General features: G+C 50.9%; 1 protein-coding gene across 2 annotated transcripts in view; it reads right to left on the bottom strand.

Moving 5' to 3' along the window:
- Window positions 1-19,641, bottom strand: part of HAUS7 (HAUS augmin like complex subunit 7) — a 28,982-nt gene extending 9,341 nt beyond the window's left edge. For both annotated transcript variants that reach the window (XM_045996006.1, XM_045996005.1), the window contains exons 1-4: window positions 19,521-19,641; window positions 18,520-18,635; window positions 14,133-14,200; window positions 11,236-11,297 (exon numbers count right to left, since the gene is read on the bottom strand). In XM_045996006.1, coding sequence (XP_045851962.1) covers window positions 11,236-11,297; window positions 14,133-14,200; window positions 18,520-18,635; window positions 19,521-19,628 — 354 coding nt within the window. In that variant the 5' untranslated portion in view covers window positions 19,629-19,641. The remainder of the gene's footprint in view (window positions 1-11,235; window positions 11,298-14,132; window positions 14,201-18,519; window positions 18,636-19,520) is intronic.
- Between the last annotated feature and the right edge of the window lie 2,122 nt (window positions 19,642-21,763).

The raw sequence follows: 21,763 nt of genomic DNA on the forward strand, positions 1-21,763 counted from the left end.
CACACACTGTTTTTGAGTTAAAATACATTAAAAGCTCACCCTGATATTCCCAGCTCAAATTCCAGACTATGGGCTTTGACCAAACCTAATGATCTTATACCCATACCCCAGCTCCCAGCTTCCAATATGCTGACATACAGTATTTTTTTGTTTTGATTTTGTATTCCATAAAAAGGAACGAAGTACTAATCCATGTGCCAACATGAATGACCCCTGCAAATATCATGCTAAGTGAAGAAGCCGTTAAGAAAGGCCACGTGCCGTATGACTCCATTTATGTGAAGCAGAGACAGTAGAGTGATGGGTGCTAGGGTCTGTGGGTAATGGGGGGTAGTGGCTTAATGGGCATGGGATCCCCTTTAAGGGTGATGAAAATGTTCTGGAACTAGATAGATGTGCTTAGTGCCACTGACTGCACCCTCAAAATTGGTTCAGATGGTACATTTTATGTTATGCGTATTTCACCGCAACAAAATAATGTTTCTAAAAAAGAACCCTTCAGAGCCTGCTGGGAAATCTTTTTAATGGTCAAAATGGTAAATATTGGGGTGCCTGGGTGGCTCAGTCAGGCGTCTGCCTTCAGCTCAGGTCATGGTCCTGGGATCCTTGGATCGAGCCCCGCATCACATCAGGGTCAGTGGGGAGCCTGCTTCTCCCTCTCCCCGCAACTGCCCACTTGTGCTTTCCGTCTCTCTCTCTCTAACTAAAGTATTTTTAAAAGGTAAATATTATGCTATGTGCAATTTACCACAATGAAAAAAATCTTTAAAGATAAAAAGGAAGAGAGTGGTTAGAGCTCCAGGTAAGACTGAGGGACCAGCTCCCCCCACCCAGTGAGCACCCACACCTAGGAGTGGGACAGAGTGTGTGTGTCGGGTGTCTAAAGTCTTGGAAGGGCGGATATCAGCAGGCGCGTCAGGGAGGCATGCCAGAGCCCAAGGTCACCACCGCGACCGGTGATGACTTACCATGTTCTCTCCTCTGCTCTCCCTGGACCTGTACTCAGCCTAGGCCAAACCCAGAAGGGAGCACAATGGTACAGAGGGCTCCAGAAACGGAAACCCGACACTCAGGGAGAACAAGGGAAACCCCTGGCCTTCTCTCTCTCTGCTCTACGACCCCAGACGCCAGGCAGTGTCATGGCAGGGGCCGCGGCAGCAACAACGGTGGCAAGTAACAGAATATACTGCTTTCCGTTCAGTGGAGCTACGGGGGGAGGGGAGCAAACCCTTCACTGCTTCTTGCACTCTGCCCTCCCACCACGGTGTTACAGTCACAGAAGTGGCTACTTTATGGCTGTGGGACAGCAAAGGATGGCCCTTTCCCCAGAAGCCAGATAGAACGGAGATGACAGGAAGGGAAGATCTAAGGAAAGTAAAGGTACAAATCGGTCTACAAGTGCCGGGGCTCACCCCCACGCATGCAGGGGTAGATCTTGGCTTGGTGAACATCCCGAAGAATGATTACAGGGGAGAGGCCGACAGCCAGGTCCCGGGCGACCGTTGGGTGGTGCGCACGCAGGACAGGGCCGAGCAGCAGCACAAAGGCTGCAGCCACTGAGCTGACGCCGGCTGGAACCACAGGCCAGAGAAGGAGGCGGGACGTGCCGTTTAACCCTAAGCGGGTCACGTGCCTGCTGAAACACAAACACCCACATTCCCCGTAAAATTTAACGCGGCCCAGAGACAAAGTCAGAGCCAGGAATGTCCGGGATGCGGTCCACAATCATTTGGCACAGGAAGAAGACCGTGAAAATCTCAACTTGCACGAGAGAAGACAATCAGCAGACACCCATCACCAGACGGTGCGGATGCTGGAATTACCTGACAAAGTTAAAGCGGTCGTTACAAAAATGCTCAGTACGTCACCGCGAACACTCTTGAAACAAAAGTTAAAAGAGAAAACGTCAGCAAAGAAACAAATTTTTTTAAAAACAGGAAATATCTTTTAGAGCTGGAAAATACAATAACTGAAATAAAAAACTCACTTGTGGCCCAAATAGCAGATTGGAAGGGACAGAGGCGAGAGTCAGTGAACTTGAAAACAGATTAACAGAAACTATCCATTGTGAGCAACAGCAAGGAAAAAAACACCGAAAAAAATTAAGAGCCTCATGGACATGTGGTACAATAATAAAAGGTCTAACACATGTGTCATAGGCGTCCCAAAAGGAGGGGAGAAAAACGTGTGGGCTGAAAAACTATTTGAAGGGATGATGGCTGAAAACTTCCCAAATTCAGAAAAAGACACAAACTTACAGATCTGAGAAGTTCAGTGAATCCAAATAGGACAAACCCGAAGAAATATTTCCACAAACACAATCAAATTGCTGAAAACTAATGACAAAGAAAAAAGTTTTAAAGCAACAGGAGAAAATCAATGCATGACCCATAGGGGCAAAATTATTCAAATAACTGCAGATTTCTCATTGGAACCTGTGAACAAAGAACTGCCAACACAAAATTCCATACTCAGTAAAAATATCCACCAAGAACAAAGGGGAACTGGACATACTCAAATAAGTGAACGCTGAGAGAACTTGGACCCAGCAGACCACTTCCAAAAGAATTGCTAAAGGCCATCCTTCAGAAAGAAGTGAAATGATACCAGAAAGAAACTTGGAACATCACAAAAGAAGGAAGAATAAATGACAAAACCTCACAATCAGCTCAGCAGATGCAGAGAAAGCATTTACAAAATTCAACACCCTTTCAGGATACAGACACTAACAAACAGGAAGAGAAGGGAGCATCCTCCACCTGATAAAGGGGTAACGTCACATTCAGTGGCAATCGAATGCTTTCCTCCTCAAATCACGAACAGGACAAGGATGCCCACTCTTGCCAGTTCATTCAACACTGCCCTGGAGGAGTTATCCAGAGCAATTAGGCAAGAAAAAAGAAATTTAAAACATGCAAATTCAAAAGGCCGGGATAAAACGATCTCTATTTTCAGATGACACAACCTTTTATATAGAAAACCTTAAGGGATCCACTAGAAAGATCACCGGAACTAGTATGCAAGTTTAGCAACCTGGCAGGATACAAGAGCAATATGCAAATGTTAATTGTATTTCCACATGCGAGCAAACAGTAACACAAAAATGAAATTGAGAAAACAATTCCAGAGTGAGCGGTAAGAGGACAGAGGAGTAGGGTGACCCGAACTCTGCCTCCTCACTGGAACACGGCTAGATAAAGACTGGATCATTCTGAACACCCATGAAATCAATCAGAAGTCTTGGGAATATCTCGCACATCGACAAGCCAGAAAAATGACCCACAGAAACTTCTCGTCACAAGCAGACCAAAGCACACCTAGGATCTAGGTTCCTCTATGTATTTTATTTTATCTTACATAATTTTTAAGGTTTTTTTTTTTTTCATTTTTTTCATTTTTCTTTTTTCTTATTTCTTTTTGTATTTTTTCCCTCCAATATGACAAGACGGAAGAATTCACCCCAAAAGAAAGAACAGAAAGAAACGATAGCCAGAGATTTAATCAATGCAGACACAAGTAAAATGTCTGCACTAGAACTGAAGACAACTATAAGGATACTAGCCGGGCCTGAAAAAAGTATAGAAAAACTAGAGAATCCCCTACTGCAGAGATAAAAGAATTAAAATCTAGTCAGGCCAAAATTAAAAACGCTACAACCGAGATGGAGTCCCAAGCAGAGGTTATAAAAATGAGGATGAATGAGGGTACCTGGGGGGCTCAGTCATTAAGCATCTGCCTTTGGGTCAGGTCAGGATCCCAGGGTCCTGGGATCGAGCCCCATATCAGGCTCTCTGCTCGGCAGGAAGCCTGCTTCTCCCTCTGTCACTTCCCCTGCTTGTGTTCCCTCTCTCGCTGTCGCCGTCTCTCTCTCTCTCTGTCAAATAAATAAACAAAAATCTTTAAAAAAAAAAAAGAATGAATGAAGTAGAAGAGCGAATCAGTGATCTAAAAGATAAAATGATGGAAAATAATGAAGCTAAAAAGAAGAGCAAAAGAAAATTATTAGATCATGAAGGTAGACTGAGGGAACTCAGTGATCCCATAAGGCAAAATAATGTCCATATTATAGGATTTCCAGAAGATGAGGAGGAGAAAGAGGCAGACAGCTTATTTGAACAAATTATAGCTGAGAACATCCCTAATCTGGGAAGTTCCAGTCCAGAAGGAACAGAGAACCCCCCTCAAAATCAACAAAAATAGATCAACACCTTGACATATTATATGAAGCTTGCAAATTACAAAGATAAAGAGAAAATCCTGAAAGCAGCTCAGGACAAGAGGTCCTTAACCTCCAAGGGTGGACACATAGGGCTGGCAGCAGACCTACCGCAGAGATCTGGCAGGCCAGAGAAGACTGGCAGGACACATTCAACGTGCTGGGTGGGAAAAACACGCAGCCAAGAATACTCTATCTGGCAAAACTGTCATTCAGAACGGAAGGAGACATAAACGAGCTTCCAGGACGAACAAAAACTAAAGGAATTAGTGAACTAAACCAGCCCTGCAAGAAATATTAAAGGGGATCCTATGAGCGGAGAGAGAGCCCCAAAATAACAAAGCCCAGAAAGGAACAGAGATAATGACTAAGAACGCCGACTTTATAGGTAATACAGTGGCACTAAATTCGTATCTTTCAATAATTATTCTGAATATAAATGGACTAAATGCTCCTATCAAAAGACGTAAGGTATCACAAAGGACAAAAAATAGATAAAAAAAATAAGACCCACTGATACGCTGCTTACAAGAGACTCATTTTAGACCCAAAGACACCTCCAGACTGAAAGTGAGGGGATAGAGAACCATCTATCATGCATCAAAAAGAGTGGGCATCAAAAGAGTGCTGGAGTAGCAATCCTTCTATCAGACCAACTAGATTTTAAACCAGAGACTATAAAAAGAGATGAAGAAGGGCACTATATCACAATAAAGGGGTCTACCCAAGAAGATCTAACTGTAAATACTGATGCCCCTAACATGGGAGCAGCCAAATATGTAAACCAACTACTAACAAAATAAAAGAAACTCATTGATAATAATACCATAATAGTATTAACACTGCATCCGCAACAATGGCCAGATCATCCAAACAGATCAACAAGGAAACAAGGGCTTTGGATGACACGCTGGACTGACGGACTTCACAGATACATTCAGAGTACTTTATCTTAAAGCAGCAGAACACACATTCTTCTCTAGAGCACATGAGACATTCTCTAGAACAGATCACATCCTGGGTCACAAATCAGGTCTCAACTGGTACAAAAAGAGATCATACCACGCATATTTTAAGACCGTCACAATGCTATGAAACTTGAGGCAGCCACAAGAAGAAATCTGGAAGGACCACAAATACATGGAAGTTAAAGAACAACCCACGAAAGAATGAATGCGACAACCAGGAAATTAAAGAAGAATTTTTAAAATACATGGAAGAAATGAAAATGAAAACACGACAGGTCAGAACCTTTGGGATGCAGCACAGTGGTCCTAAAAGGGATGTATATAGCAATACAGGCCTTCCTCAAGAGGCAAGAAAAGTCTCAAAATACACAACCTAACCTTATACCTTAAGGATGTGGAAAAAGAACAGTAAATAAAACCTAACTCAAGCAGGAGAAGAGAAATCATAAAGTTTAGAGTAGAAATCAATAACATAGAAATTAAAAAAAAACAACAACCCAGAACAGATCAACAAAACTAGGAGCTGGTTCTTCGAAAGAATAAGATTGATAAACCCCTGGCCAGACTTACCAAAAAGAAAAGAGAAAGGACCCAAATAAATAAAATCATGAATGAAAGAGGAGAGATCACAACCAGCACTGAAGAAATGCAATTACAAGAACATATTATGAGCAACTATATGCCAACAAATTAGGCAATGTGGAAGAAACAGAGAAATTCCTAGAAACGTATAAACCACCAAAACTGAAACAGGAAGAAATAGAAAATCCGAACAGACCAGCAAAGAGATTGAAGCAGTCATCAAAAATCTCCCAACAGAGTCCAGGGCCAGCGGGCTTCCCAGGGGAATTCTACCAAACATTGAAAGAATTAATACCTAGTCTTCCGAAACTGCTCCAAAAAACAGCAATGTCAGGAAAACTTCCAAGCTCATTCTATGAGGCCAGCATTACCCTGATCCCAAAAACCAAAGGTCCCACTAAAAAGGAGAACTAGAGACCAATAACCCTCATGAACACGGATGCAAAAATTCTCCCCAAGACACCAGCCAACAGATCCAACAGTACATCAAAAGGATTATTCACCACGACCAAGTAGGATTGATTCCTGGGCTCCAGGGTGGTTTGACATCTGCAAATCAATCAGTATGACACACGACATAATAAAAGAAAGGACAAGAACCATATGATACTCTCAATAGATGCAGAAAAAGCATCTGACAAAATACAGCATCCTTTCTTGATCAAAACCCTCCAGCATAGAAGGATAGAGGGAACAAACCTCAACACCATAAAGGCCATGTATGAAAGACCCGCAGCGAGTATCAGCCTCCATGGGGAAACACTGAGAGCTTTCCCCGAAGGTCAGGAACATACAGGGATGCCCACTCTCACCACTGTCATTCGACATAGCACGGGAGGTCCTAGCCTCAGCAATCAGACCACAAAAAGACGTAAAAGACATCCAAATCAGCAAAGCCAAACTTTCGCTCTTTGCAGACGACATGATACTCCATGTAGAAAAGCCAAAGGACTCCATCAAAAAAAAAAAAAAAAAAAAAAACCTGCTAGAACCAATACAGAAATTCAGCAAAGTCACAGAATATAAAATCAATGCACAGAAGTCAGCTGCACTTCTTTTTTAAGATTTTATTTATTTATTTATTTGAGAGACAGACATGAGCAGGGGGAGCAGCAGGCAGGAGAGAGGGAGAGGCAGGCTCCCTGACGTGCAGGGAGCCCGATGTGGGCTCGATCCCAGGACCCAGGGGTCATGACCTGAGCCGAAGGAAGACACTTCACCGACCGAGCCCCCCAGGCGCCCCGTCAGTTGCCTTCCTATACACTAACAATGAAGCAGCAGAAAGAGAAATCAAGAACTCAATCCCATTTACAACCGCACCGAAAACCCTAAGTATATAGGAATAAACCTAACCAAAGAAGTAAAAAATCTGTGCTCTAGACACTATAGAATATTTATTATATTTATTAAAGAAATTGAGGACGACACAAAGAAATGGAAAAACATTCCATGCTCATGGGTTGGAAGAACAGATATTGTGAAAATGTCTAAGCTGCCCAGAGCAATCTACACATTAATGCAATCCCTACCAAAATACCAGTGGCATTTTTCACAGAGCTGGAACAAACAATCCTAAAATTTGTATGGAACCGGAAAAGTCCCTGAACAGCCAGAGGAATGCTGAAAAGAAAGCCAAAGCTGGAGGCATCGCAATGCCAGATTTCAAGCTCTACTACAACGACGTAATTTATCAAGACAGCACGGTACTGGCACAGAAACAGACACATAGATCAGTGGAACAGAAATGGACCCTCAACTCTACGGTCAACTAATCTTTGACAAAACGGGAAAGAACGTCCAATGGAAAAAAGACAGTCACTTCAATAAACGGTGTGGAGAAAACTGCACAGCCACACGCAGAAGAAAGAAACTGGACCATTTTCTTACACCACACATAAAAATAAATTCCAAATGGATGAAAGACCTCAGTGTGAGACAGGAATCCATCAAAATCCTACAGAAGAACACAGGCAGCAACCTCTTTGGCCCTGGCCACAGCAATTTCCTGCTAGGAAACAAAAGCAAAAATGAAGTACTGGGACTTCATTAGGATAAAAGCTTCTGCACAGCAGAGGAAACAATCAGCAAAACTAAAAGGCAACCTACGGAATGGGAGAAGATATTTGCAAATGACGTATCAGATAAAGGGCTGGTATCCAAGATCTATAAAGAGCTTATCAAACTCAACACCAAAAACCCAAATAATCCAATCAAGAAATAGGCAGGAAACATGAACAGACATTTCTCCAAAGACATACAAATGGCCAAGAGACACATGAAAAAATGTTCAACATCACTTGGCATCAGGGAAGCACAGATCAAAACCACAGTGAGGTCCCACCTCACACCAGTCAGAATGGCTAAAACTAACCAGTCAGGAAATGACAGATGTTGGAGAGGATGTGGAGAAAAGGGAACCCTCCTACAGTGTTGCTGGGAATGCAAGCTGGTGCAGCCGCTCTGGAAAACAGCATGGAGGTTCCTCAAGAAGTTGAAAATAGAACTGTCCTACAACCGAGCAATCGCACTACTGGGTATTGACCCTAAAGATCCAAACGTAGTGATCCGAAGGGGCATGTGTACCCGAATGTTTATAGCAGCAACGTCCACAACAGCCAAACATTCATCAACAGACGAATAGATAAAGAAGATCTGGAGTGTGTATCTCTCTCTCTCTCTCATACACACACGTGTGTACACACACACATACACACACACACACACACACAGGAACTTACTCAGCTATCATAAAGAATGAAATCTTGCCATTTGCAAAGACATGGATGGAACTAGAAGGTATTACGCCAAGCGAACGAAGTCAGAGAAAGACAAATGCCATATGATTTCACTCATATGTGGAGTTCAAGAAACAAAACAGATGAACATGGGAGAAGGGAAGGGAAAATAAAATAAGATGAAAATTGACAGGGAGGCTGACCGTAAGTGACACTGAACTCTAGGAAGCAAACGGAGGGTTGCTGGAGGGGAGGTTGGGGGGGATAACTGGGTGATGGGCATCAAGGAGGGCATGTGATGTAGTGAGCACTGGGTGTTCTATGCCACTGATGAATCACTCAATTCTACCCCTGAAACTAATAATACACTGTGTTTTAACTAAATTGAATCCAAATAAAAATTTTTTTTTAAAATCCCAATTATAAGATCATAAAGAATTAAATACTTAGGAACAAATTTAGATGTGTACACCAGAAGCTACAAAACAGCTTTGAAAGAAATGAAGGAAAACCTACATAAATGGAAAAACACCCCATGTTCATGGATAGGAAAACTTCATACAGTTGACAGCAATACTCCCCAAAACGATCCACAGGTTCAACACAACCTCCACCAAAATTCCAACTGGCTCTTTTGCAGAAATTGACAAGCTGATTCCAAAATTCATATGGAAATTCAAGGGATTCCCTATAGTCAAAACAATCACTAAAAAGAACAAAGTTGAAGGTTTCACAAATTACAACTGACTATAAAGCTACAGTAATCCAGATAGCATGGCATTAGGACAGATGTACAGATCAATGGAGCAGAATAGAGATTCCAGAAATAAACCCACACATTTACAGTTAATTGATTTTCAACAAGCATGTCAAGACAAGTCACTGAGGTAAGCGTGGTCTTTTCAACACATGGTGCTAGGAAAACTAAACAGCCATGGCGAAAGAACGAAGTGGGACCCCTACCACACACCATACACAACACTAACTCAAAATGGGTCAAAGGCCTACCTGTGAGAACTAAAACGATAAAAGTCTGAGAAGAAAGCACAAGTGTCGATTTTCATGACTCGGGATTCGGCACAAGCAACAGAAGAAAAAGTAAGTAAACGGGGCTGCATCGAAACTAGAAAGTTTGGTGCTCCGAAGTACACATCAGGTATGGAAATGGGAGAAAAGATCTGTAAATCCAATGTCTGACATCGCTTGTATCCAGAAAATATAAAGAATGCTTACAACTCGGGGCACCTGGGTGGCTCAGTGGATTAAGCCGCTGCCTTCGGCTCAGGTCATGATCTCAGGGTCCTGGGATCGAGCCCCGCATCGGGCCCTCTGCTCTGCAGGGAGCCTGCTTCCTCCTCTCTCTCTGCCTGCCTCTCTGCTTACTTGTGACCTCTCTCTCTGTCAAATAAATAAATAAATAAAATCTTTAAAAAAAAAAAAAGAATGCTTACAACTCAACAACGAATGACAAGGAACCCAATGAAAGAGTGGGCAAAAGAACTGAATACAGGGGCGCCTGGGTGGCTCAGTGGGTTAAAGCCTCTGCCTTCAGCTCAGGTCATGATCCCAGGGTCCTGGGATTGCGCCCCACATTGGGCTCTCTGCTCCGTGGGGAGCCTGCTTCCTCCTCTCTCTCTGCCTGCCTCTCTGCCTGGTTGTGATTTCTCCCTGTCAAACAAATAAAATATTTAAAAAAAAAGAACTGAATACAGACATTTCTCTAAAGAAGATCTACAAATGGCCACAAGCACACGAAAAGATGCCCAACATCATTAGTCACCAGGGAAATGCAAATCAAAACCACGAGACAGCCCTTGCCACACACCAGGATGGCTGCAACCAGAAAGACGAGCAGATGTGGGTGAGGATGTGGAGAAACTGGAAGCCTCACACGCTGCTGGCGGGAATGCAAAACGGTGCAGTCAGTTGGGGCAACACTTTGGCACCAAGTTCCTCAAAAAGCTAAACGTACGACTATTACACTGACCTATCGATTCCGCTCCTAGCTCTATACCCAAGAGAACAGAAAACTCGTCTTCAGTTAAAACACACACACAGTGACATTCGCAGCATTATTTACACTACCCAAAATGTGAAACTAATTATTCCAAAAGCTTGACAAGACTTTAAGGGCAGGGGCGCCTGGGTGGCTCAAATGGTTAAGCCTCTGCCTTCGGCTCAGGTCACGATCCCGGGGTCCTGGGATCGAGCCCCGCATCGGGCTCTCTGCTGAGCGGGGAGCCTGCTTCTCCCTCTCCCTCTGCCTGCCGCTGTACTTGTGCTCTCTACCTCTCTGTCAGATAAATAAAAAATTAAAATTTAAAATGAAAAAAAAAAACTTTAAGGGCAGGGGCAGGGTTTCTCTGACTGATGTGGGCAGGGGCTCGGGCCACCTCTGTATAGAAAGCTGCAGGGGGACAGCCAGAAAGGGGAAGTGCAGGGGCTTCGGACCAGGGGCCCGGGACTGAGGCCAGGCTCTGTTACTAGGTGACCCAGAAGAAGCGGTTTGACACGTCCCCTGTGAAATGGGACTAGGACAAGGACCTAGGGCCAGAGGCGAGGGTGACAACTGCTGCACACGAAGCACTCACCACAGTGCCCGTGGGTACGACGTCTTCAACCGCGGACAAGTGTACTCTGCCCCTTCGGCCACCGCGACTAGAGCTCTGCCTCCCACCCCGGACCCAGCCTCACTGAGGCCCCCAGCCTGTGGGGACAGAAGACCCTCTCTTACCTTCACAAGCTCCTGGTCATCCAGCCCACACAGCATCAGCTCGTGGCCGAGTTTCACCATCTCTGTCGGAACACAAGAACCCTGTTGCCGCAGACGCCCACCCGCACAGGAGAGGAGGCCGTGCACCCAGGAGAATGCCAGTGCTGCTCCGGGGAGACGGCTTCTGCTCTGGCATTGCCAGTCCAGTGCCCAAGAGGCCGGGCTGGGCCCAGAAAGCCTGCATGGACAGGGAGGCGGGCGGGGGGGCAGCACGCCCAGGACTGCTTCTTGCCATGGCATTTGCACCTCCTGGGCGAGGGTTTCCCGCACTGAAATAAGGGGTCGCACCGGATGTTCTTCCACAGAAGGAACTCTGGCTTCTAGCAGAAGCCAGCTGGCCACCAGAGGAGCTAAGAGGTCAGGGAACCTTCTAAAGTTGCTGCATGCCCCCCTTTCAGAGAACTTGCCAGGCCAGAGCAAAAGGAACCATGGCTCCCATGTGTCAATTTCGTACAGGCCTTTGTCAACATCATCTCCTTTCACCTTGCTGGCAACTCTAGAAGGTGGGCCACAGCTCCATTTTATAGATTGGAAAACCGAGTCAGTGCATGGTACAAGGAGTGCCCAGCTACATCTGAGTAACCAGCTGATATATAAAGGCCAGGACTCAGAGCTAGAAGGCCTGTGGCCAATGCCAGCTCAGCATCCCCGACCTAGCCCCGTAGCAGCATCTTTACTCCTTCATAGACAAGGCCCAACTCCCCCCCCCCCCCACATGTTCAGTAGTAGAACAGGCATAACTCTGGCATTTGCTCTGGAAGGTTTGGTGCAAGAAGCAAGCAGGATATCTGTGTGAAAACATCAGTAACCCTGGAAACATGGAAGGAATACCACTTATACCCCCAAGCATGCCCCCTGCCCACAACCCCAAACCCCAAACCCTCTGTCTTCCACACCTCCTCTCCTACTTAGCCCATATCCAAGTCTTGGTGAGTCTGGCCAACCCTCCCCTCACGATAAATCCGGATCTGGCCCAAAACACTCCCACTTCCACTGCCCCCTCCCATGTCTTGCCTGCATCACTGCAAAAGCCTTCCAGTAGTCTCCTGGCCTCTGCCCGGGCCTCCTGTCCTCAGCTCAGTGGCCTCATGGATGCTGTTAAATCCGAAGTCCGGCCACACCTTTCCTCGGAATAAAAGTTGTCCTTCCATGGCCTGATCTGGCCAGCCCTCTTGCCTCTCTGCCCTCACCACTCTCCCCTTGCTCTCCACTCTGCACCAGCCACCCAAGCCTCCTTGGTACTCCTTACAGCTGCAAGGCACATGCAACCCTACCTCAGGCCCTTTGCACCTGCTGTTCCTTTGCCCTGAATACCACTTTTCCTGATATCTTCCTGGCTTGCTTCCTCCCTTCCTGCAAATTTGTGTTTAAAAGAAAGGCCTTGGGCGCCTGGGTGGCTCAGTGGGTTAAGCCTCTGCCTTCGGCTCAAGTCACGATCCCAGAGTCCTGGGATCGAGCCCCGCATCGGGCTCCCTGCTCAGCGGGGAGCCTGCTTCCTCCTCTCTCTCTGCCTGCCTCTCTGCCTGCTTGGGATCTCTGTCTGTCAAGTAAGTAAATAAAATCTTAAAAGAAAAGAAAGGCCTTCCCCAGTGATCTTAGATCAACAGTACCAGCCTTCTCCCAACCCAACCCACGTACCACTTTGCCCTCACCTGGCTTGGTTTATGGCGCTTCTCAGCACCCCTTACAGAACTGCCCTACCTCCGTGTGTCACCCACATCTCTCAGGCTGCACACGAGGCTCCCGGGAGCAGCACCGCCCGCCGCTGCACAGGCACCTCCCAAAATGATGCCGGGTGTGCACGAGGTGCTCCATAACCGCTGGTCAGGTGAGTTGGGAATCGCCCTGATCCTCTCTGGAGGGGTATATGCTCTGACAGACACACTCATATCTGCCACCTGCTCCGACACTCAGCATACGCCCCAGAGGCAGGCAAGGCTCAGGTTATCACCCCTGCTTACGGAAGAAGAAACTAAGGCTGGGAATGGCAAAGTCAAGTCTCCGGCGGGGCTAAGGGCGGGGCTGGCATCTGTGTGCAGGTGCATGTTAAAGAATTCCAACGCAGTCTGATGGCCAGTTTCACCTGGCCTTGACACGGTCCCATCAGTAGGAAAGTGCCAGACAGAACACACCGGGGAGAGGGGGAGCACTTCCGTGCAGCCCAGGCCGGCCCAGAGGCCAGGCCTACAGGCTCCGAGACACAACACCCTGTTCTGTTGGCCCATTTCAGCCTCTGGGGGGCAATGTCCTGGGTAATTAATTTGGCAGTGACAGCGGGGGCCTGAATTGGGGCTCCAGGATCCAGGTCACCCACCCTGGAGTAGCTGAGCCAAATGCAGGCCCACAGAAAGTTTGACTTTTAGAGACACCATTGTGAGGACTGTAATTTCCACCTCTTTACCTAATGTTCACCACCAGCTTACAGACAGTTTCTGCCCACAAAGGATCAAAAAGAAGCCGCTACAAGATAAGCCCCTATGGAGGGCTGCCCAAGAGAGCGGCCCAGCGTGCACACAGCAGGAAGACGGGGACAAAAGCTCCGGAAGCGTCGGCCAGAACCGGTCTCTGCCTCTGCTGCCTTGCTGGATGGGCCACACGGGGGACCATCCTTGGTCTCATCTGCACGCCCCTATGAGAGGAACCGTCCCCCTTGCCCATGCACAGTGTGTAAGTGTGTGGAAGGGCGTGCCCTGATTCTAGAAGGCTCTGGCAAGATCTCCAGGTTGTGTACCAGCCAGAAGTAAACACCATCCACTAGGAAACTCAGTACAACTTGCTAAGGAGGCCACGCACCAGCTCAGAATTGTCCAGAATCCACCACCTCCAGAATCCCTCCAACTCCCGTAACACTGACCCACCTTGGACCTTCGCCTCGACGGGGGCCCCCTTTAGCGAGCTGAACTTGTCCTGCCAGGACGGACAGACCCTGCAGGGAAAGAGCAAAATGCATCAGTCCTGAGAGGCAGCAGAGGTCTCCTCATGACCCCTCCTTACACATGCTCTAAAAAAGTGAATTATTTGTGCATGTGCTAAATTACACTGAAATATCCACTTCAAGATGGATAATTTTATGTGATGTAAATTTCAATTCCATAAATTATCTGGGGGAAAAAACACAAAATATTCCTGAAAGCATAGCTCAGAAATGTGAATCTGAATACTGAAATTTAAATTCTCAAGATAAGGCGCCTGGGTGGCTCAGTCAGTGAAGCGTCTGCGTTCGGCTCAGGTCATGATCCCGGGGTCCTGGGATCCAGTTCCCTGTCAGCAGGCTCCCTGCTCAGTGGAGAGCCTGCTTCTCCCTCTCCCTCTGCCCCTACCCCTGCTCGTGCTCTGCCTCTCACACTCGTTTGCACACTCTCCCTCAAATAAGTAAATAAATACATAAATAAAATCTTTAAATTCTCACCATAAAAACACAAAATGACTGCCCAAGAGGAAACTCCCGAATTCCTTGGCGCTCTGAGCTCTTTCTCAGAAGGAACCAGGGCACAGGCTCGTTTGAAGGAGGCCCACCAAGGCCCTGCCCGCTCCAGCACACTTGCATGCCCTGCCTGGGTTCCGCTCACACTTCTCTGCACACATGCATGTCTGCTCTTCTAGGCCTGGAGTACTTTCTTCCCAGCTGACCCAAGCACACTGGCTCAGACTCATGCCGAGAAGCCCACGGCTGACGTCGTCTCCCCAGGGAAGCCCACAGACCCTCCGGCATCCCTCTGGTACAGCAGGACCTGGGCACTGTCCTCCCACCAGGCTCTCAGCTCCCAGCCGGCAGGCTCGCGGAGGCCGGGCGATAAGCTTCCATTCCACACTTTTGGGGCCTAATGCCACACCAGCCAGCACAAACAAGGCAACCGATGCGCGTTAACAAACAAACGCCATGGCCTCTTGCCGCCGAATAATCTGCCACTAGTTCACGTCCATGCTTCACTCTTTCAAAACAAGGACATTGTCTCTTTAGAAAAGCTTAAATCACTGTGAGATTATCCTACTCCAGGTCACAGCTTTAAACCGTGTGAGGGCTCCCAGTGTGACAGGCTCCAGGATCACAGCGCCAGCCCCTGGCCTGGGAGCAGCAATCCTAGCCACCTCCCTCGGGCCCAGCGGGGCCCCGGCCTTGGCGAGACCAGACAGATAAATGGCACAGTGGCCACTCCTAAGCACCTTGCCTAGAGACAGCGAGCTGACGGGCAAAACCGTTTCCAGACACAGACCACATCCAAAGGCAGTAAGGGCTACAATACCCGGCAGGCCTCCCAGAGGGCTCCCCGGGGAGCAGGGCTCCGTCTGAGCACTACAGCCCCACACATGCGCTTCAGGCCTAGCACAGCACCTAGGCCATGGGAGCCTCGCTCGTGCATCGAGACTGCTGCCCGTTTGCCAGGGAGCCCAGGAGCTGGCTGCCGGGGCCGGCCCTCCCTACAGAAGGCTGAGAGGCTCTTTCCGCAGGACAGTGAGGGCCAAGACTCTTCTCTGCCATCACAGTGTGGACGCCCGCCAGTGCTAGGGACCTGCCGACCTAGAGGCAGAAGAGGGCACAGCGGCTGTCCCACGGAGAGGGCTCACTTCCCCTTCCCCAGGGCCATGCCTCCAGATGGATGCCCGCCTCCCTGCCCTGGTCGTCCTGGGGCCCTGGGAGGAGGCGGGGCCGTCCCGGACCTGAGGTCTGGGGCCCCACACGGCAGGACTATAGTGGGGGAGGGGGGGCTCAGCTGCGCCGCCTGTGACTTCGTGACTCAGTGAGGCAACCAGCTCTTCTGCCAAAGAGGGACGGAGCAGAAGGAGCAGAAGGCGGCCCTACCACGGAAAGCGCTGGAAGGCTGGGTCCGGGGCCCAGTCGCTGGGCAACATTCCCACTTACGAAGCGCCAAGGAGCAGAGCGCACTCGGCACTCCATCAGCAAACTCCCAGCGCACCGCTTCCACACACTGAAGAACAAATCCACAAAAGCCGAAGTGACCTCGCTGAGGAAGGGCTTCCATTGAAGCGGATCTTCCTGAGGCAGCAGGGAGCAGCCAGAAAGTACAGGCACTCGAGGCTTCCAGAGCAAGTACAGTGCAAGAGTCAAGGAGATGCAGGTGCCTTGAATGCAGCCACCCCGGGGGCCCTGCAGCTCTGCTCTGCCCCCACACCGAGGGCCCGCTCAGCACCCAGGCCACCCAGAGCCAGCACGCCGAGCCCCAAGGCCAATGCTGGCTGCAGCTTCCAGATTCCACCCAGAGCGGGCTGGACAAGACGACCCTGACCGAGGGCTGAAGGGGTGAAGGCACGTGCAGAGAAAGCCGATCTGAAATGTGGGAGAAGCTGAACTCTATCCGGTCCTCTTTTTGGGACCTTGAAAGGCCTATGGCCTTTTGCCAGCTTGGGATCATAAGAAGTCCTGTGTATTCTTTCAAAGAATTCAGCTGCTTGTATTTATAAAAGGACTAAAGCGTCTAAAGAATGTACCCAGAGACTCCCACCCAGCAGGGTGATCTACTGTCCAGCCTCAGCCTAAGCCAGGCAAACCTGGGCTCCCTCCCATGAGAGCCTCTCCAAGACATGGCTGTGCTCCCCCCCCCTCCTGGGGGGAACACTCGAGACCCCTGCACCGGCCCAGGCATCCCCGCCACTGCCCCTCCTCCCAGACTGCTGGACCACCCACTGGTCCTTCCAGGGCTGGCGGTGGCCATCATGCGAGCCAGGCTCTTGCCATCTTTGCCCGGGACTGTTGCAACAGTTTCCATACCAGTCTCCCCGCCTCCACTGCCTCCCCTCCAAATCCATCCACCACAGAACCCGAGTCACCCTGCCGAAATGTCAACTTTGGTATGCTGCGTCCCTGGCCCCAGCTTGCCCTGCCCAGAGCAGAAAGGGGAAAGGCCCTCCCGTGGCCTGCAAGACAGGAGCTGCCCCAAAGCTGCTGGTCGGGCCACTGCGGCCCAGCTCTGCCTCCCACACCTCGATTCCGCACTCCTAGTGAAACGAGCAGCCACCTTTACCTGTCCCCTCCCACAGCCACCTCCCCCATGCCAACACCCGTAACGTTCGGACTGCAGAGGTACGCCCAACACCGGGATTCGTGCCTGGGCCTTTTGCAGCCACTAGAGCCCCTGCTCCTCGAGGACACCCATCCGTGCCTGCGGCGCCCGGAATGACACACGGGTGTGCATGTGTCCGTGAAGCTGCTTCTCAGCCAACAGCCTGCAGCACATTTCAAGGACGTCAGACGGACGCTGTGCTGCCGCCTGGGGCTGACACACCGGTCCCGCCTGGTATCCGCCCTCCAGCAGCTCCCAGGGCTTTGGAGCGCCAGACAGGACAGAAGGCCAAGACAGGACCCATGTGCGGAGGGCTCTGGGAGGGTGTGCTCCAAAGGTTGTGGGTGTCCGAGGGAAAGAGGGATATGTTTCGGCCCAGGAGCTGGAGACTTTTCAAAAGGAGTTGGGACGTGTGAGCTGGGTCCTTGAAGGTTATGCACACACCTGAGAATGTTTCCAGGGGAGAGAGCAAAAGGGTATGAGAGCTCTCTGAGCAGAGCCCTGGGGTGGGGCCTGGGGGAGGGCCTGGAGGACACCAGGACAGGCGGCTTGAAGTACAAAGGCTCAGACATGAAAATGCCTGCAGTCCGTCCCAGGCATTCGTAGGACACCCAGCCCAGGGCCAGGCCTGCCGACCTCCTGCGGTAAAGCAGGTGCGCCAGCTGGGGGCAGGCTGCATGCTCACTGCTCCACCAGCAGGCTCCTGCCCAGGCATCCTCCTGAGCTGTGAGGGCAGAGGGGCCAGGCTAAAGAGGAACGGCCCAGACCTGGCCTCCCAACGGACTCCTGTACCAACCTTGCCATCTGGGTAGCCTTCGCTTCCCTTGCACAGAGCTACGCACACTCACCACGGCACTTCTTGACCTGAAGGACTGGGAAGTAGGGTCTTGGCCCTGCCTGTCATTCCTCAATGGCCAGACGCAAGACAGGTCACAAGTCCAGTCTGAGAATAAAAGGACTGGAGCCCCCACCAGGTCTGAAAGTAGTAGAGCAAGGTGGCAAACAGACCAGCTAAAGCCCTGGCCGGGGGATGGGGGGAGCACTTCCAAGGCAAATCTGAGCATGGTTTGCACGGCTGCCACTTCTTACCCAACCCGCTGCTCTCAAGGGGGCCTGCGGCAGGGTGTGGAGCTGTGTGGGAGTATCGAACACCCACGCTTCCCCAGGTGGGCTGAGTGGTGCCTGGTGCACCCCAGGGACGGGGAGGAACAAGCGAAGACGTTACCGAACACATATCCACTCCAGGATTTCCAAGCGGTACTTCGAGGGACTACACAGCAGTTCCTGAATGGTTGTAGGTTCTGTGATATAAAGACCCTCAAGGACCGGGCACTTGAGATCCTAAGCAAGGCAAGGAAAACCAGGAAGCTTTAGAAAGTGAGTATGACTTAAGAGTTGAAATGCTCCTTCCTTCACACACACATTTACTAACCCCCAAGCACACACCAGGCTTGTTAGCATACACAGGCTCTGCAGCTCTCACCCCCCCGCGGGCAGGGCTCTCCCTCCATCTTGCCCAGAGTTAAGTCTTCCTCCTCCTCAGCCGCATCCCCAGCTGCCTGTCACCTCCTGTAAGTACACCCGCTCTAGGCTCGCACAGCAGTTAGACCTAGTGGCAGCTAGAGGCTTTGGCAAGATTCTTGAGATTGAGCCAAGCTCCCAGCTATGAGACCAGAGGGAAAGGCCTGGGAGAAGGCAGAATAGCGCCTATCTGGAGTGTCGGGGTGGGAGGAAGGGATGTGGGAGGAGGGGGAAAGTGATGGGAGACAGGCGACCAGTGAGGCAGGGCAGCGGCTGTGCGTGGCTGTGCGTGCAGCACCTGGGATGGCTACCTGACCCCGCTACTGTCATCACGGGCACCTGACACTGACTCTACAGGGTGGCACGGGCTCTGCCTGTCTCCCCCTAGACCCCACGAGCTCCCAGAGGCCAGGGCCCGTGCCGTCCCCGCGTCAGATGCTTCCGGGCGCCCGGCAAGGTCCTGCAGAATTCCGCAAGTTAAGGTGCGGCACGCGCGTGGCGTCGCCCGGAACTAGCAGGCACGGACCACGGAGACAGCAAGCGCGAAGGCCCAAGGCCGCCCAAGGAGCAGACGCCGGACAAGGCCGCCGCCTGGAACCGAGAGACGTGGCCGCGCTTGTGGCGCTGTCGACTTCCGCAGTAGGCCCTGCCCAGCCCGCCGCCCGGCCCCCGGCTGCCCCGGGGGGCTTCCCGGATCCGCGGCACCTTTAGCTTCGCGAACACCTGCACGGCCGCCTGCAGCACGCCGTCGTCGCCCTCGTCGCCGTCGTTCTTGCAGCCGCCGCCACGGACGCCGCCGCTTAGCCCAGCCATGTTTCGCGCTCTGATCGGCGGCCGCCCCCGCCTCGGGCTCACTGGCCGGCCCGGCTGCCAATCACACGCAAAGCCCCCGTGCCCCTCCCGCCCTCCGGTCCGCGCCGGCCTTCCCACCCTCTCCCGCCGCGCCTTCCCATTGGGCCGCAGCTCCACACGCGCCTGGGCACCACCCAGGAGGCGGGCCTCGGGGAAGGGGCGGGGCGCGGGAGAGCTGGGCGGGGCTCTCTTCGGTCCCGGCCGAGCGGGCGTCAGGAAGAGCCTTCCCCAGGAGAGGGCGCTCCTGCCTCAGTCGGCTGCTCCTCTAGAGGATGGGGAGGTGCCCTCCGGGTGCGACTTAACCCAGATTGGAGCATCCTGGCTCCCGGTGCGGGGCTCCATCTCCCGTTTCCCACGCTCGCTGCTGTAGATAGAGGGCACTTCCTGGGTTCCAGTCCGGCGGCATTACTCACTAGCTGGATGACTTTGGGCGGGTTACCTAACCTCTCTGTGCCTTCTTGCCCTCACCTCATGGGCATTAGGTGAGGGCAAGAAGAATACCTGAGAGCACTTGCCTCACTGGGTTGCTATGAATATGGAATGAGGTAATAATTCCTATGACAATGCCTGGCACGTACAAAGCGCGGCGTAGATGTTCACTGTTATTGTGCTGGACCCTGCTGCGTACCCCCCTTCCTCCCCCACTCTGTCTTTCCTCTTCCTGGAAGGTTCTGTGGCTCCTTCCCACCCTGTCCACTTACAAATTTCTTTGCATCTCTCGCAGCCCTTGAACTTAATGAGTCTGGCATGATATCTGACAATCCATCTGCCTCCAGACCGCCAACGCCCCCATCCCTGGGACCTGCTGATCTGAGGAGGCGGGAAGGAGCTGAAGGGTGGTTGGTGCCCAGGGAGTCCAGAGCTGCCAGCTCAGTCCTCTCGGGAGTTCTCCGTCCTCTGTGCCCTGCCCTGCCACCTTCTGGAAAGAGTGATCAGGAGGCAAATCTAGAGACAGGGACACCCAGGGACCTTGCAGGACGCAAATGCAGTTATCTGAGTGACAGGAAAGGGCTCTCAGCTCTGTCCTAGGGGGAAGGACTCTGCAAGAGTCTGGGTTAACAGAAAAAGAGCCGAGCTTGGCCTTGTGGGGCAGGACCTGATTGCCTACTGAATGGTTTGTAATTCCAGGCTGTTCGGAGGACACAGAGCCTTGGAAGTGAGCTGAAGGGGCATGCAAAGCGCCACAAGGCCCCTTGCCCTGTCCAGCATGGCTGCCGCCTTGGGCCCTTCTGGCAGCTGAAGGCTGTAGGGGCTTTGGGCTGTTTTTTTTAATCTTTTTTCCCTCTTTTTGTTTTTGTTTTTCTTTCTGTCTTTTTAAAAAATTTCATTTCAATCACAGCCCCAGCTCAGACATTCAAATTCTTGTGGGTTTTTCTGTGGATCTTTCCTAGGACTAGGGAATTTGGCGGGAGAAACCACAGCACTGTGGTGGCCTCCCCCACCCTCCCCATATCCTCTGCTCCTGAGGATCAGAAAGAAACAAGCCCCTGTGTATTCTGGAAGAAAATTCCCCTTCTCCACCCAGCCCGATGGAGCCAGTGCTCTAAGCAGCCTTTCCCCAACTCAGCAGCTCTGTCTACGGCATGGGATGCGACGTGGAGGGATTGGCAGGCCCTCGAAGGGAGAAAACCATCTTGCGAGGTCATGAGGTCCGTCGTCCTGTACGGAGGACGTGCTGGCCAGCCCTCAGCTCATGGAGGCAGCTGCCGAAGACCTGTGCGCACGACCACTAAATCATGGTGCCTCCCGAGCATCTGCCACTGGAAAGGCTGGAGACTGGGATGGGAACAGAGACTGCTGGGCCTCTCACTGGGGTAGGAGGGGAGAAGGAGCCGGCTGATAGAAGCTTCTGGAAACTTGAACTCGAGATCAATACAGGGAAGCACCTCTCCCAGAGGACATTGCCCGAACCCCGGCTGGCTGCCTGGAAAGGGAGAACGCTCCCTGTCCTGGGAGGTGTGTAAGCCCAGGGAGGTGGGTAGGGATAACTACAGAGAGGAAGGAGAGGACAGGTCTCTAAGAGGTCTTTCTGCCCAAAGCCCCCTGGGTTCTGTGAAGGAGGCTTGGGTGGGTGAGGGGCCAAAAATGAGGCTGAA

This window comes from Meles meles, chromosome X, assembly GCF_922984935.1.
Source record: "Meles meles chromosome X, mMelMel3.1 paternal haplotype, whole genome shotgun sequence".
Taxonomy (NCBI): domain Eukaryota; kingdom Metazoa; phylum Chordata; class Mammalia; order Carnivora; family Mustelidae; genus Meles; species Meles meles.